Raw genomic sequence first — 18,121 nt, forward strand, 5'->3', positions numbered from 1 at the left:
CTTACATAGTATTATTACCATCAGTTTTGCAAAAGGGACTACATTTCAATACAACGTACATCTGTCTACATGTACAGTTGTCTCTCAATTTGTTAATAATTTTAGGATGAAATGAAAACTGATCTAAGTAATATTAATAAACGTAAGCAACATCCATGCCAAATTGATACTGATTTCCTATGGCCACATGTCATACTAAAGTGACAATTACCTATATATATCGGAGACCATACTTGCAGAGAGAGGCCATATACAGGTACATGTACAAAGGAAGACAATGAAAAACTGAGTTCTACAAAAATGACAACAAAGGGGGGAAAATGCTATAAAAGAATACATACAGAAAAAATACTTCTGGAAGGTTTGAAGATTTGCACAGTGGTCTGAGCTGCATTTCAAATTTCTTTCAAACTTTCTCCTCTAAGAACAAATGGTATAATGTAAGGGTGATAATGAATGCAAAGACACCATATCATTCTCCTGATTATTATATACCAATTGCCCTTCACTCAAGTATCAAAGCATTTCTTTGTTCTGAATAGTAGACTTAAATTTTTCCTCATCTCTTGATTATTCAAAACCACAAAGATAACTGAAAGAAAACTAAGAAACTGACATTTTAAAAGTGATTAATATGGACAAATAAGTACTTTTCATATAATATATATCTACGCTGGCTTTGGCTGGGATAGAGTTAATTTTCTTCATAGTAGCTAGTATGGGGCTATGTTTTGGATTTCTGCTGGAAACAATGTTGATAATACAGGGATGTTTTAGTTACTGCTGAGCAGTGCTTACACACAGTCAAGGCCTTTTCTGCTTCTCACACTGCCCCACCAGCGAGTAGGCTGGGGGTGCACAAGGAGTTGGGAGGGGACACAGCTGGGACAGCTGACCCCAACTGACCAAAGGGATATTCCATACCATATGAAGTCATGCTCAGCAATAAAAGCTGGGGGAAGAAGAAGGAAGCAGGGGATGTTCAGAGTGATGGCATTTTTCTTCCCAAGTAACCGTTAAGCGTGATGGAGCCCTGCTTTCCTGGAGATGGCTGAACACCTCTGCCTGCCGATGGGAAGCAGTGAATGAATTCCTTGTTTTGCTTTGCTTGCGCACGCGGCTTTTGCCTTACCTATTAAACTGTCTTTATCTCAACCCACGAGTTTTCTCACTTTTACTCTTCCCATTCACTCCCCCCATCCCACCAGGGGGGAGTGAGCAAGCGGCTGGGTGGTGCTTTAGTTGCCAGCTGGGGTTAAACCACGACAATATCTGTCTCATATTTTTTTAGTTTTAAAAACCTATGAAAACATGAAGCTACATATCACTCTCAATATAAACACTATAATTTAAAAACAGAAACACAAAAAATATTTGAAAAGAATTAATCTGTGAAGTTTAAAGAAGGAAAAAAGAAAAAGGCACAAATACCACCCAGCACTCTGCAATAGGTCTTGGAAGAACCTTAACTGAACACAAGCATTTGTGTTCTGCACACTATCAACCAAGTCCAAAGAAAACTCTTTGGTAAATGAAACACCTGCCTATTTTAATCACCAGCAAAATTTAAAGCACCTTTGTGAACACTCAGATGAGTATGTGAACAAGACTCAATACATGTTACGTTTAAGTAGGATGAAGCAGGAAAGCATTCAGGTCCACTTGACCTTGACCTTAGAATTATAACAATGTTGTTTGAATCAAACTGCTCAAACCTCTAGGGAGTCTTTCCCTGGTTATGCAAAGTAATCGCAACATACCAAGGAGCAGTAGGAGATGCAGCTTGCTACTGAACGTCACAGCTGGGAATTGATAACAAATGATTCACATCAATACAAAGCACAACTGAGTGCCTGTAACTGAGTTGTGCAAAGAAACGGGTTGTGCAAAGAGCAAGTTTTCTTACTGTATTATTACTATATTGACAGTTACAATGCAGTTGACTCAAAAGTTAAGTCTGAATATTTTAAGGAATCATGTGTTTGCTAAACAGGAAATTTTTACATAATAAAGAATTTGCATCACAGAACATGACAAAATGAATGTTTTGGTGGTTTTTTTTAATAATGCACTGCTTTATTTGCAGATTGGAGAATAACTCACTAGAGTGGGGTTTTTACAGTTTTGCAGGAGGTTGGGGGTTGTTTGGGTTTTTTTTTTCTTTAAGTGAATAAGCCAACATGTACTCTAAACTCTACTTACTATGTAGCCATTTTAAGGGATATATTGTTAACACAGTTCAGTGAATCTTAGCTTAGACATGTTTCCTTGTATTTTGACATTACCACTAGCATAATATAATTCAGTCAGATATCATCAGCCAACTGGCCAACTATGCCTGCACTTTGGCATCATAAAAATGTGAGTATTACACAAGAAGGTCACTAGTTCAAACTTCCTTTTGACTAGTAAGCAAGCTCTATGTATTTTCTCTGTTTGAAAAAATAGGGTTTCAATAATCCAGAAGTAATTCACTGATGTCTTAATTTTTGCATTGCTTTATGAAGAGAAAAAGAAAAAGTTCAAAATACAGCAGTTGCAGAAAACCTATTTACTGTACAGATATTAACAAAAAAGCAGCACAGAGAAAAAAAAAATCTCAACCAAAACCTTTAGCAACCGCTCGTGCATTTAAAAGAAAGTAGAAGATATAAATTAAGAAAGGCATGGTATCATAACATCTCAGTTGGAAAATTTCAAGACACTATCAAATCTGCTGGTCTATCACATTAATGTTGGCTCATAATATGCTATCAAATCCCCCACAAAAAACTGAGTATGTTACATTGTATTGGGTTTGCATGGCAAGGTTTTGGTAGCGGGGGGACTACAGGGCTGGCTTCTGTGAGAAGATGCCAGAAGCTTCCCCTATGTCCAACAGAGCCAATGCCAGCCGGCTCCAAGACAGACCTGCTGCTGGCCAAGGCCGAGCCAATCAGTGACAGTGGTAGCGCTTCTGTGATAACATATTTAAGCAGGGGAAAAAATGCTGCGCAACTAACTGCAGCCGGGTGAGAATATATGAGAGAAACAACTCTGCAGACACCAAGGTCACTAAAGAAAGAGGGAGAGGAGGTGCTCCAGGTGCTGGAGCAGAGATTCCCCTGCAGTCCCTGGTGAAGACCATGGTGAGGCAGGCTGTCCCCCTGCAGCCCATGGAAGGCCCCATGCTGGAGCAGGTGGATGCACCCAAAGGAGGCTGTGACCTCGAGGGAAGCCCATGCTGGAGCAGGCTCCTGGCAGGACCTGTGACCCTGTGGAGAGAGGAGCCCATGCTACAGAAGGTTTTCTGGCAGGACTAGTGACCCTGTGGGGGATCCATGCTGGAGCAGTCTGTTCCTGAAGGACTGCACAACGTGGAAAGGACACGTGGAAAGGACCCACACAGTTCATGAAAAGCTGCAGCCCGTGGCAGGGAGACACGTTGGCAAAGTGCGTAGAGGACTGTCTACTGTGGGAGGGACCCCATGCTGGACCAGGGTGTCCTGGTTTCAGCTGGGATAGAGTTAATTTTCTTCCTAGTAGCAGGCACAGTGCTGTGTTTTGGATTTAGGATGAGAAGAATGTTGATAACACACTGATGTTTTTAGTTGTTGCTAAGTACTGCTTATGCTAGTCAAGGACTTTTCAGCTTCCCATGCTCTGCCAGGTGCACAAGACACTGGGAGGGGGCACAGCCAGGATAGTTGATCCAAACTGCCCAAAGGGCTATTCCATACCATATGATGTCATGCTCAGTATATAAACTGGGGGGGGTTGGCCGGGGAGCAGCGATCGCTGCTCGGGAACTGTCTGGGTATCGGTCGGCGGGTGGTGAGCAATTGCATTGTGCATCACTTGCTTTGTATATTATTATTATTATTATCGTTATTATATTGTTATCATTACTATTTTACTTTATTTCAATTCTTAAACTGTTCTTATCTCAACCCAGGAGTGTTTCTCACTCTTACTCCTCCAATTCTCTCCCCCATCCCATCGGGGCAGGGGGAGGGAGCGAGCGGCTGCGTGGTGCTTAGTTGCTGGCTGGGGCTAAACCACGACACAGGGGAAGAGTGTGAGGAGGAATGAGCGGCAGACAGAATATGTGATGAACTGACCCCAACCCCCATTCCCCATCCGCCTGCACCGCTTGGGGGTAGGAGGAGGTAGAGAAATCGGGAGTGAAGTTGAGCCTGGGAAGAAGGGAAGGGTGGGGGGAAGCTGGATTTAGATTTGGTTTTATTTCTCATTACCCTACTCTGATTTGATTGGCAATAAATTAAATTAATTTCCTTGAGTCTGTTTTGCCCATGATGGTAATTGGTGAGTGACCTCTCCCTTTCCTTATCTCGACCCATGAGCCTTTCATTGTATTTTTCTCCCTCTGTCCAGTTGAGGATTGGGGAGTGATAGAGCAGCTTTGGTGGGCATCTGGCGTCCAGCCAAGGTCAACCCACCACATACATGCTTTACTCATTGTTTTAAAAATGATATATTCATAAAGTGCAGTGACTTATATCATAGTGCTTTTATTTAGTCAAGTTCCAAGTTTTTCTTAATTCATTTAGCTGACTATTCTATGGAAGTTTCAACACTTTTAGAAATGACATTATTTCTGTTAATAAACGGTTTAATTATGAACGGAATATTATAAATAATTAAATAACCTCCAACTAATGGAAAGCTAAGGGTTGCTGTCTGCTTTCTCAACACAGCAGGCAATTAGTAGGGTGGATAAAGTAGAAAGTGTATGTTTCCTCATTTATCCACAGTAAATGGAATAGCAAGCCTCCTCACTTAGGGCTTATGCTCACACTTCTGTAAGCAATTTATAACTTGCACTGCATGACAAAATGCTGTTGTTTCTGAAATCTTTACAACCCATTTATTCCAGGCTAGTACACTAGGATGCCTTATAGTCTTTGTAGCAGTCATGATGTATACTAAAACTGCTACGAATATCACTTTGACAATTATTTGTGAAACAGTCATGATTATTTCAAGGCAACAACTATTAGGCAAACAGATTTAAACAATTTTTCAAGCAAACATAACAGTAGTCTCATGGCTCATACCTCCTGTAGCAATTTGTCTAATTTATGCTGTAATTCAAGGAAGTATCGTGATGTGATGAGGCCCTGGTGGGATTTATCCAAACAATCTCGAGCCAGTTCTGTGATCTGATGGTGGGTAAAACTGAGCACTCCATCTGCCAGGGGAAGGATGTTATCTGGAGAATGATTTGTTATAATGTCCCGAAGCCTCTCTTCCATTTGAGATGTGGCCTATAGACAAATAGATACATGATACAGCTTTACATGTAACTAACAGCCTCAAAGCTTACTTCTGATTCTGCAACATTTCTGTACCACTTAAGAAGTTACCTAGGTGGAATACATGAAATGACTGAAGCAAAAATGCAAGCAAACAGAAAGGCAAAGTGACAGATGACATTTCCCCACATTACCAGTCCAGAAAAGCAATAGCCTTACTGTTCTATTAAGCAGATCCTCCCTTTTGTCTGCCACTGGTGATTAACTGTGCGCTAATCTTGTGTTGATCACTAAACAGAACTAAGAGTCATGACTGTAAAACTTTAAGTCCAAGTCAAAATAATAAAAAAAAAAGAGAACTCATGGAGGTCTACTTTGTTTTGCTAAAACTGCAGATACTACAGACCAGAATATCTTCCTTCCTTTCATATAGGTTATACCACGAAAATATTTCACTGGGCAGAGTCTGAAAGAACACTGACTGATTAAAAGCACCACAAGGTGTCAGATGTGTCTGCAGGTTGCTAGATGTGTCTGTTTTACAGAACCAACTGTTTCTCACAGAATTACAGATGCTTAAAAAAACCTAAAGATATTTTTCTTATTAAAAAGTAATCCCACACCTCTTATTTCACTGTTTGAGATATGAACTGAGTCATTTCACACTTCTAATTGTTGCTCGATCGCTCTGCAAATCCTGACAAATCTCTTTTCATATTTCTATGAAGAAATATGAAGAAATTTCTTCTGGTTTTTAGGTACTTTTTGGAACAGTATCAGCTTTACCTTATTTTATTTTCCAGGGATCACCAAAATCCTAGAAGCAACCGAGAGTGCAGTGCTCCTAGTAATGTGCTTGCACCTAGGAACTCATTTGTGTCTCAGATCTCTGGACACAACAGCAACATGTCCTCATTTGGTATCTCATAGACGAACCCCCACAACTGTGTACTGATCTTCACAATTCAAGTAAGTATATAATGAGTGTTTGGGAAAAGGAAGAAATGCCACTAAAGAAAGAAATTTGCTGGTATATCAGCAGATGCTGCACAACTATTTTTGTTTTACTAATTCAGTATACACTTACCCCAAGTACACATCACCTATTGAAATTGAACATACCATCGCTTTCCAATCAGCAGAATATATTACCAGCATGATTCATTTCAAAACCAGTTCAGCAGCTTTGCTGAATGAATGTCCAGTTCTCAGCAGGGATTTCCTTTATTGTGATTTTATCTTTCTAAAAAGAGCTTGATGATGCTTTATGAAAGCCATTACAGGCTTGGATCATTAGTTCCCATAACAAAAACACCACATACTTAAAACCTATGTTGCCTATCAATTTAACACTGGGTATCTTAAATATAATTCATTACCTTTGGAAACCTTTCTTTGTAGACATGGTTCATCATAATTATTTCATTGTCACAGCAGGCAGGAGAACGTCCAGGGCTGCAAGCAAAGCAAATTATCCCTTTAAACTTGTCTCAGCATGAACTAAAATTAGTTATTATATTTTTGTACAGTTTATTTGCACCACAAAGTCAGCATAGGCTTCACTGTTAAGGTATATTCTCTCATCAGTGGTATACTTGGTTACTTTCTGCTATTTCTGACCAGGCCTTAAAGATTATTGCATGTGCTTGACATCTAACTGCCAACTATGTTATTTTTTTAGTTTATAGCTACACTTCAGGGTACAGGCAGTTTTGTAACACTTGTGAATATCAGCTTTTTCTCAATACGGCAACACAGATATATTTAACTGTTAATTATGACTATACCTGCCCCTTTGAAGGTTATATACAATCAAAATAGCAAGACCTGACCAAGAACTCTGTTAGGTGCAAGTGAAAATGTTGAGCAAAATGAGTCTATTTTTTAATATATTTTTTTAAAAAGATCATAAAAGAAAAATCAAAAACTCTATTTCCAGTCTGACTGGCAGATAAAAGCAACAACTTCCTACAAATAATGCCATACATATGCATGGGTTCTATCAATGCTGAGGCACTGTGCCTGTGTTGTGGTTTAACCTGGCAGGCAGCTAAACACCACACAGCCGTTTGCTCACTCCCCCCCACCCTCCCAGTGGGATGTGGGAGAGAATCCGGGAAAGAAAAAAAAAAAGGTAAAATTCATGGGTTGAGATAAAGACAGTTTAATAGGACAGAAAAGGAAGGGAAAATAACAATAATATCAATAACAACAACAATAATAATAGTAATGATAAAAGAATATGCAAAACAATTGATGCACAATGCAATTGCTCACCACCTGCTGACCAATGCCCAGTCAGTCCCCGAGCAGCGGTAGCCCCTGGCCAACCCCCCCCCCCAGTTTCTATACTGAGCATGATGTCATATGGTATGGAATAGCCCTTTGGCCAGTTGGGGTAAGCTGTCCTGGCTGTGCCCCCTCCCAGTTTCTCGCTGGCAGGGCATGAGAAGCTGAAAAGTCCTTGACTAGCATAAGCAGTACTCAGCAACAACTAAAACATCAGTGTGTTATCAACATTCTTCTCATACTAGATCCAAGACACAGCACTATGCCTGCTACTAGAAGAAAAAAAAATTAACTCTATTCCAGCCAAAACAAGGACAGCTTGTAAAAAAAGCATGAGACTTGCAAGAAAATAATCCATAAAAGGTACCCATGGCCTTAGCTAACCTATGAAACTGCTTTTTGCTATACTGAGCCTCATTGTCAGTTATCACTTCCTTTAAAAATCTCCACCTGATATTCCTGGGTTGGTGACAACAGCCCATCTAGTCTGGTCTAAATGATATGGAGTAGGAAAAAGATCCCACAAAGGGAATGCCATCCATCAACATAGGAGTTTCTCACATGAACAAAGGAACTGGCTTTTGGATTTCTAAATAGGCAAAAATGAACAATAAAATCTGTCCCAATATATCACAATGGTGGGTCCTTTAACTGATATGTAAAATCTGTTATGGACATCGAGAAGAAAATCCACTGAGAACAGGGTAGGTACCATAATTTCATCACAACACTTCTGTAGCATAACCCCCTCTCTGAAAATACTTGGATCTTGGTTTTTTTTCCCCTGGAGCATCTGTATACATTCTGTGAGATCAAATAGAAGATTTTAACTTTTTTTAAGTGTTAAAAGCATAACAGAAATTGAAAAAAATGAAAGATGTAGCAATAAATACAATACAGTTTCAATCTGTAATCTTCTAATGAAGAAACAGGATTTTTTTTCTTAGAATCATAGAATGCTTTGGGTTGGAAGGGACCTTTAGAGGTCATCTAGTCCACCCCCCCTGCAATGAGCAGGGACAGCTTTCACTAGATCAGGTTGCTCAGAGCCCCGTCCAACCTGACCTTGAATGTTTCCAGGAATGGGGCATCTACAACCTCTCTGGGCAACCTGTTCCAGTGCTTCACCACCCTCATTGTAAAAAATTTCTTCCTTGTATCTAGTCTGAATCTACCCTCTTTTAGTTTAAAACCATTACCCCTTGTCCTATCACTACAGGCCCTACTAAAATGTTTGTCCCCCTCTTTCTTATAAGCCCCCTTTAAGTATTGAAAGGCTGCAATAAGGTCTCCCCGGACCCTTCTCTTCTCCAGGCTGAACAACCCCAACTCTCTCAACCTCTCCTCGTAGGAGAGGTGCTCCAGCCCTCGGATCATTTTGGTGGCCCTCTTATGGACCCATTCCAACAGGTCCATGTCCTTCTTGTGCTGAGGGCTCCAGAGCTGGACGCAGTACTCCAGGTGGGGTCTCACAAGAGTGGAGCAGAGAGGCAGAATCACCTCCCTCGACCTGCTGGCCACGCTTCTTTTCATGCAGCCCAGGATACAGTTGGCTTTCTGGGCTGCAAGCGCACATTGCCAGCTCATGTCCAGCTTTTCATCCCCCAGCACCCCCAAGTCCTTCTCCGCAGGGCTGCTCTCAATCCCTTCATCCCCCAGCCTGTATTGATACTGGGGGTTGCCCCGTCCCAGGTACAGGACCTTGCACTTGGCCTTGTTGAAGTTCATGAGGTTCACATGGGCCCACTTCTTGAGCTTGCCCAGGTCCCTCTGGATGGCATCCTGTCCCTCAGGCGTGTCAACTGCACCACTCAGCTTGGTGTCATCTGCAAACTTGCTGAGGGTGCACTCAATCCTGCTATGTCATTGATGAAGATATTAAATAGCACTGGTCCCAATACGGACACCTGAGGGACGCCACTTGTCACTGGTCTCCATCTGGACATTGAGCCGTTGACCAGTACCCTCTGGATATGACCATCCAACCAATTCCTCATCCATCGAACAGTCCACCCATCAAACCCATATCTCCCCAATTTAGAGAGAAGGATGTTGTGGGGGACTGTGTCGAAGGCTTTACAGAAGTCCAAGTAGATGACATCCATTGCTTTTCCCTTGTCCACTGATGCAGTCACTCCATCATAGAAGGCCACTAGGTTGGCCAGGCAAGACTTGCCCTTGGTGAAGCCGTGCTGGCTGTCTCGAATCACCTCCCTGTCCTCCATGTGCTTGAGCATAGCTTCTAGGAGGATCTGCTCCATGATCTTCCCAGGCACAGAGGTGAGGCTGACAGGTCGGTAGTTCCCAGGGTCCTCCTTTCTACCCTTTTTAAAAATGAGCCAGGGGCTCCTGAGGTAATAGAATCCAACAGGGGAACACCGGTGAAATATCTCAAAGGAATTAAGGTGTGTTCCTCTAAAAAGGTGATATGGCCAACAGCCCAGCTGAAGTGCCTCTAACACCAGTGCATGCAGCATGGGCAACAAAGAGGAGGAGCTGGAAGCCACCGTGCTGCTAGAAAGCTACGACCAAGTTGCCATTACTGAAACTTGGTTGGACAAATCCCGTGACTGGAGTGTGACGATGGCTACAGGCTGTTCAGAAGGGACAGGCGAGGAAGGAGGGGTGGAGGGATTGCCCTCTACATCAAGAAATGGATAGATTGTGAAGAACTGTCTCTGAAGAATAGCCACGAGCAGGTTGAAAGCTTATGGGTAAGAATTAGAGACCAAGCCAACAAAGGGAACCTTGTGGTCAGTGTTTAATACAGGCTTATCTCCATAAGACTTCCAGTGTGTTCCAGTGTAATTATAGTGCAGTAATTATTCATTATTTAGCAATTATTGTGCAGTTTCATGTAGGTAGCAACTACATTTATCATAACAGTCTACACAGATTTTAAATAAAATAATCAAAAAGCAGAGTTAAAATAGATTGCACTTAAAAACTAAATCCTTAAAATTTGTATACCTGTGAAACTATTTTTAAAGTTTTGAAAGGATCAATATAATGACTAGAAATATAATACTTCCTTATTTTTTTCCCCTTCCATTTCTTGAAAACTTATCCATAAATATTAATCTGCATTTTCCAAACCTAACCTATTCTGACAGTTTAGAACTGATCTTGGATAAAACACATCTTGCACAAATGGCCACTGCAATGGAACTGCAGAGGCCTAGTCTTTAGGAAACAAGAAACTGAAGTTCATCTTGGTTAAAGAAAATAAATGAATGCTTACCCCCCCCCCCATTTGTTCATCATCACATTTCTTTCCAGATACTCCTAGAATATAAATACATTTCAAATTAGTTTTGCAAATAAAGACTATATTCTGTGAACAGTTTGAACTCTGGAAGAGAACCAGAGCTAGTGTCAGATCAATAATGACTAGCTCATCAAGACAGTTCACGTGGGTTAGTTGCCTCCATTAAGCCCTATCTTATAGTGTTAACCACTGAAGTAAGCTATGATCAAAACCAGGAGTAAGAATTTAAAAGGACTATTAATAATTCATCCTCAGATTCTTACTTCTTTTATTATACTTCAGCAATTTTGAAAATAGAGAATGTTCCCAACGTACAAAACTATGATGCTCCAGAGTGTATAAATTTAGATTCAACCCCTATTTCCAGACAGACAAACTCACCTGAGACTTCGGGACCGAGGGCGCATTGCAGTGGTCCTGCATCTGTTATCACTGGCAGTGCTCTCAGTAGTACAGAAATGTTTAGATAAAAAATGTAGTTCATCAGGTGTTGGCTGGTATGGTAACTGGTGTAGCTTCTCTTGGGATGAGCAGGATGACTACAAGAGCAGAGCAGAACACAAGCTTTTATCAGAATGAAAAAGCATTTTCAAGACCATATTCAGTGCTCATGAATAAAGCCATTTAATTTACAAATTATAGTTACAGTTTCCCACGCTTTGACTATCAATTTAAAGAAGAAAATAAAAAATTAGTCTCAACTTAATGAGCTAAATATAGAGTAAGCATAAAAACTACTTCAGTCCCAGAAGAAAGAGACATTGCATTTCAAAAGTTCAAATTTCCTCCATGGTAAAGATAACATCTAATGACAGTTATAAAGACCAATACTTAAGGTATAGTTAAAAAAGGATCTGCTGAAAATTACTTATTTGAGTAGGACAGGGTAAGTATAAATTTAGAGTAGAACTTATTGCCACAACACAAATTGCAATTCTACATACTGAAGGTATTTCATTATCAATATTTAAGACATTATCAATGCTTTAAAAAAAAATAAATATAATCTAAATTCTTGCTGAAATAAATCATACACTGTTTTCTTATGAAAATCTGTACATTTAAAATGAAGTGAAAAAACTTCATACATTTATCAAGATAAGTTCTATGGCCGACAAAAATGAAAGGGATTACACTGAAACCATTCACAAAATGGAAGATACAGACAGTTATGAAATTGGAAGTGCTACCAGAAAATAACTAGCCTTGCAAAATTGCATGTAAAACCATATTACATAAAGCAGTGCAGATGATCATACTATCATATTTTACTGTCTTTTATGAAGTGTGGCTAGCTACCTGAGCCACACTAAATGTTTGGAGGTAGAACTTTGAAACTACTTCCCTAAGCCTGGATTTGATGTCCTTGTAAAGAACGGGTATATAGTTCAATGCATTAACAGCCAACCTTGCTAATCTGAACTGAGGAGTGTAGACAGAGAAATGTTCTACTGTTTCTGGTACCAAAACTAGCTTCCAAGACAGCTTGTTCACAGATATCCTTGTATGACTGCACGAAGCTGCTTGGTACTATGCAGACATTCCCTTTATTTAACCTGTGGAGGGGAAGAAGTTCAAAAACTTGTACTTTTTTCTGGAGCTCTTCAGTCTCCAGCTGACTTTTTCAACAAAATGAGATTCTTCAATAAGCCAGTCTTCATGTGCAACTTCTTATTCTTATCTGTCTTCTCATATAGGACTCCAAGGCCCCTGCCTGGCTGCTCTTTTATTGGAGGCCAGCACAATAAGAGCAGCTTTGCTATATCATTCCAAGTGAGTGTCCTGGTTTTGGCTGGGATAGAGTTAATTTTCTTCCTAGTAGTAGGCATAGTGCTGTGTTTTGGATTTAGTAGAAGAATGTTGATAACAAGCTGATGTTTTAGTTGTTGCTGAGTACTGCTTATGCTAGTCAAGGACTTTTTCAGCTTCCCATGCTCTGCCAGGTGCACAAGAAACTGGGAGGGGGCACAGCCAGAATAGTTGATCCAAACTACCCAAAGGGCTATTCCATACCATATGGCATCATGCTCAGTATAGAAACTGGGGGGGGTTGGCCAGGGGACAGCAATCGCTGCTCGGGAACTGTCTGGGTATTGGTCGGCGGGTGGTGAGCAATTGCATTGGGCATCACTTGCTTTGTATATCATTGTTATTATTATCATTATTATACTGTTACTATTAACATTACTATTTTACTTTCTTCCAATTATTAAACTGTTCTTATCTCAACCCAGGACTGTTTCTCACTCTTACTCCTCCGATTCTCTACCCCATCCCATCGGTGTAGGGGGAGTGAGTGAGCGGCTGTGTGGTGCTTAGTTGCTGGCTGGGGCTAAACCACGGCAACTGGTATATGTGGTACTTGCTCCACTTCTAAACCCATGAACTTCCATTAAATTGATAATTCCATCAGTCTCTTCACTTCCAATATAAAAAAAAGTTAAGAAAAAACAGGCTAACAGGAAATGGTGCGCTGCACTCACCTGAGCATAACCATGATTACTACAGACCCTTCTGTCCCTGCTTTCAGTTGCTTATAAAGATTAAAGTTGTGCTCTGTTGTGATGTGTAGAAACTGTTTCTGGTCTCCAGTTGATACATCTCTGATTTAATGTGAATCTTCTTTATCTGGCACTAAAAAGGGAGCATTCTGTATGTATACTTAGGCTATTGTGTGTGAAGGGGTCTCTCATTGCCTCTTAGAATTTGTAAAAATATGGAGGAGGAGGTTGCACAATACTAGCTGTTTCAGATTCTGAAAAAGTACATGAAACCAATTAGATGGGCACACTTCCAGTTTTCATTTTCTGATTCACGTATATCATCCAGTGGGTAAAAAAAGAAAATGAAAAGCATCTCTACTAAGAAGCAACAAAATAGTGACTAGATTTAAAATTCAGAGGTTGTCCCAGTGCTTTTGCAGGGATCATCAGCAGTAGAGGATTCTTGAAGAAAAAAAAGAAAAAAAAAAGATAATAAATATATGGCATGAATTCTCTACTGCTGGTTTCTTCAACAAAATTCAAACTTATTTATTGGAAAACCAGGTTTCTTTCCACAAGTCAGAAACTGGTTGTTCAATGCTAGTGATGACATCTATTTTAATATTTATAAGATGTGGTCTATTCAGGAAATATCAAGGGAGAACTCAACAACAATCTATTAAAGAAGTTAAGATATCCTTGTCCATAAATGACAGTGCTCTATTTTTTAATAAGAAATGCAAAAATGATGTAAAGCTGTTCCACATTCCAGCATGTATACAGTAGTTAGTAAACTTAAGTTGGAAAGAAGTAAATGAACTAGAGTTACCATTTTAAAGTTGCAGATGTCAAAGAAAAAGCATATGACTATGGATTGAAAATTAAAACTGTGTTTTGATATGTTTCTGACACAGCTTTTAATTTCCTTTCTAGCATAAGCCTGTTTCTTGTAATAATGATGGGGTTCCTATGGCAATTACTTATTATCTGACATAGCCTCCTTTACGTCAATATATTTTAAGTGAAGAGCACAGCACATTTGATCTAGTTCCAACAAGAGGTGTACAGACATGCACTATGGAAAGTGGTTAGGGAATTAATGTGAAACCAAGCAATTTGCTTGACAAAAGCAAGATCTACATGGGAAGGAAAGCAGAGGTCAAAAATCAGTGCTAATGAAGAACAGTTCTTAAGATACATGAAATCCCCCAACCTGGTTTGAAGTCAGCAAGAAAAAGAATTGACTTGACTTTCCAGAAGCCTTTGTGGACAAAAATAAAACAGAGATGATCATAACATAATATGGTCAAGTTTTATCAGTGTACAGGATGTGGAACTCAACTACTTCACAAGAGAAACAGAACACACCCAGTGAAAGAGAAAGCTTACTTAAATTGTAAAAGAAACATTTTAAAAAAATCAGATACCAGGTGTCCAATAATACATATCATTCATAAAACAGTACTTTCATTAATGAAGCAACCCTAAATGTACAAAACAAGGTTAAAGATACAAAACAATTTTTGAAGAGTCATAGTTGGACCAAGCCCTTTATTGCAGAAGATGTAATGTAACTGTCAAAATGCCAACTACTTGCTATTTCTGAAACAGGCTTCCTCCATAGATCTATCTCCCCAGTCTCTCAGGTGTGATTATCACAACAGACAGCTTAGTTCCAGGTTGTAACACAACCCAGTACTTCCTCTCCAGTACAGAGGTGTGTGTGATGTGCAAAAGTACAGATTCATACTTGTCTCGCTGCCTAGCTCCTAATTATTGAAGCACGATCTCATGCACTGCCATGGTGCACATCATAAGTCAGATGGTGCGTGGCATGGCAGGGGGGGCTGATATGAGATCACACCAAAAGGATTGCTCTAACAGGCAAAAATTAACAATGTTTAATATTTATATATTTATATTTATCCTATTATGTATCCCAAGGGACTCTTCTATTCTAATTATAACCATCTAAAATGCTAAATAACTCACCTATTATCTCACTATTGCACTAACATCTCACTATTGCCAAAGAAAAAGACAGGCAAATGCGTGATTCATCCCATCTTAAGATAGCAGTCTAGCCTAGGATGGATGAAACGTGTCAGAGTGGTTTCTCTTTCTTTTCGTTATCAAGGCAGCCTCACTTAAGACTTGATACCTAACTACCATATGGTTAAAATAAGGCAGTATGTCTCCCCTCCTTACAGATCAAAGGCGGGCAGTTAAACGCTACTTCCCTGCCAGAAAATATCTCTAAGCAAAGCACACATTGCCTAAAGTTTTCTTCTATTTCAGTGAAGCAAAGCAGTTTTATATCCCATATTAATTCAAAGTCTATCAACAGTAATAAAACCTACATTGCTTTCTCCTAAGAGAAGTAAGCTAAATTTGAGAAGATACGGCATGTAATAGAAATCTATCAGTATAGCAAAGTGGATACTTACAGAAACAGTTGAGCTGGGTGTATTTGTACCATAGCCAGAAGAAGGGAGAGAAGCCAAAGACCAGTGGCGACCATCAGTCCTGTTGTGAAACTGAGGTTAGTCAAATGAACACTGCAGTACCCTAACACAGAAACATCTGTTAAAGTATTATTGTGTAAAACTGGATTCCAAAAGCATGATACAAACAGGGTTTTTAACAGAGTAAACTTTCACAGGGGACTACAATAAACAAGCATTCAGCAAGGATGACTTAGGCTTACAGATTTTTTTAGTGTTTTTCTAGTTAAAATCTATGAGATGAAACAACCAGAAAGTGAACAAACAGCTCCACAGAACTGGTCTCTCTCTAATATGCATAGAAATGGAACACAGGGAGTCTTCACAACTCTCAGGTCCATCAGATGAAAATTAATGAGAAGCAAATTAAAAATTTGTGAACAAATGCAAACCACGATGCTCTGAACCATGGAATAACCACCACAGTCTGCTTCAAATACAAGGGTAATGCTTTCATAAGTGACATCAGTACAGGATACCAGCAAACTAGCAGGCTAAAGTCAAATAACTGGAAAGAATGATTAGGTAAAACCTTAAACTTGCTAAGTGTTAGATATGTAGATCAGGAAAAACAATTTTTCAGCAAAAATCATGCTCACTCAGAATTTAATAAAATAAAATAAAACAAAATAAAATAAATTGTAACCCAAACCAATTTCTGTTCTTCACTGCTTCAGGTGAGCTACACACAGACAACATGGAACTTGAACATTCAAAGTGACAAACCAAAAAACAACTATGGGAGCAGTGTTTGTATTTTTGAGAAGGTAACATTTACCTGTCATTTCAGTGCCCATGACTGGAGTACAGTTGTATCAAATATGTTAAAAAAAAGGCAAAATAATACATAAACAAATAACAAAACAGGACTAGTTTTTATTAACACACATTATGATAGTGGGAGAGAGGAGATAGGAGAATTGAAGCTGTGTTTTACAGCCAGTGCAAAGATCATCTCTCAAGTTTGATCCGCACAAAAAATATAATTCCATAAAGGAGAACTAAGGTCATGCCAAATCAGGAACCTTAAACCTCTTGATGCAACTTCCCTACTCTTCAGTCTAACTGTCAAAAAAACCCCTTGGCTTCTCTCCATTCTAATGCCTTATTTCCTACTGCCATTTATCCATCCACAAGTCTCTGGGACTTTGAATATATAGAGTATGAGAAAAGAGGTCAAGAACCATACCTGAAATGTTGCCAATTGCAAACTACAGTACATAAGTAGTGTTAAAATATAAAGAGAACATGTGGTAGAGGGACTGCTGACTGTATCAAAGACTGCACTCTGGAAAAAACTTCTTCCTCCGCCATAATTTTGATTTTAATTCATTAATTCTCCTCCCCTTCCCCTAGGTATGCATGAGCTACCTCCAGATGAATGAACGATTACAAAAAGAGTTTTCTCTTCATTTCGGCTCAGCTGCACAAGCTAAATATGTTCACAGTTGAAAGAACAAGAACTTGGAAGGTATTTAAACATGGGTAAGACCCATATATTCTGCAGCTGTGAGAAAATTCTTCCTTACTGAATAACTTATATTGAACAGGGTTCCTGCATCACATAGCAATTCTCACACAGAAGGGCCATTGAAGACAGGGATGGGATATCACGGAAAGTATCTGGGAAGCAAAGGTGGGAGAATAGGAGGCATCCATAAGGGAAGAAAGGGAAAAAGGGTAGCAAGCCCCTACAGCATTTTTCCCTGGACTCTCATACACCACTTGTCCCTGCACTACAGTGCAGTCCTACCCACTTCCCAGCAGCTCTGGAAAGCAGGATCTGTTTCCTACCCATGGGCTCGTAGACGCTGGACTTGTACGTACCAGCAGAAGATGCCTAAGCAGCCACTACCAGAAGTGCAGGCTATTCCCCAGCATCAATCGCCCCTCCAGATATGGGCAGAGGAAGGTGATACTCCTGCTCGTTGCTGAGGGGCCTTTGGGAAGGCTGCCTCCAGCGCACTGGCTGGCAGCGCAGCGGAGGGCTGCCTTCCTGCTGCAGCTCCCCTTCCTACCGCAGTTGTGTGGCGTGGCCTGCAGCTGATGAGAAACTGCTATCCCAGGAAGCCCTCCTTTCCCACAGGAGGCCTCCAAAAAACTTCCTTCTTCCTTTGCTTTTCCCTCCCTTACACTTCCCCAGTTTTTTGGTATCCCCACTGACTGAGGGGGAGTGGATGGAAAAGGACTATCCATACACCTATAACGCCTCACCTCTGCTCCTTCAACCTGTTGCATCACACACACACACACTGTCCTTCCCTTCCTTTGTACCTTCATTAAGTTTACAAAACATAACAGAAAAGGCATAAAGTCAGAAGT

The 18,121-nt window shown here is 40.1% G+C and overlaps 1 protein-coding gene across 1 annotated transcript in view; it reads right to left on the reverse strand.

Annotated features, from left to right (window-relative positions):
- Positions 1 to 18,121, reverse strand: part of LOC142596567 (microtubule-associated serine/threonine-protein kinase 4-like) — a 166,428-nt gene that overhangs the window by 92,660 nt on the left and 55,647 nt on the right. Inside the window, 4 exon segments of the mRNA XM_075725749.1 lie at positions 5,058 to 5,267; positions 6,635 to 6,710; positions 11,194 to 11,351; positions 15,743 to 15,821. Coding sequence (XP_075581864.1) covers positions 5,058 to 5,267; positions 6,635 to 6,710; positions 11,194 to 11,351; positions 15,743 to 15,821 — 523 coding nt within the window.

Source organism: Pelecanus crispus, chromosome W (genome assembly GCF_030463565.1).
Source record: "Pelecanus crispus isolate bPelCri1 chromosome W, bPelCri1.pri, whole genome shotgun sequence".
NCBI classification, from domain to species: Eukaryota; Metazoa; Chordata; class Aves; order Pelecaniformes; family Pelecanidae; genus Pelecanus; species Pelecanus crispus.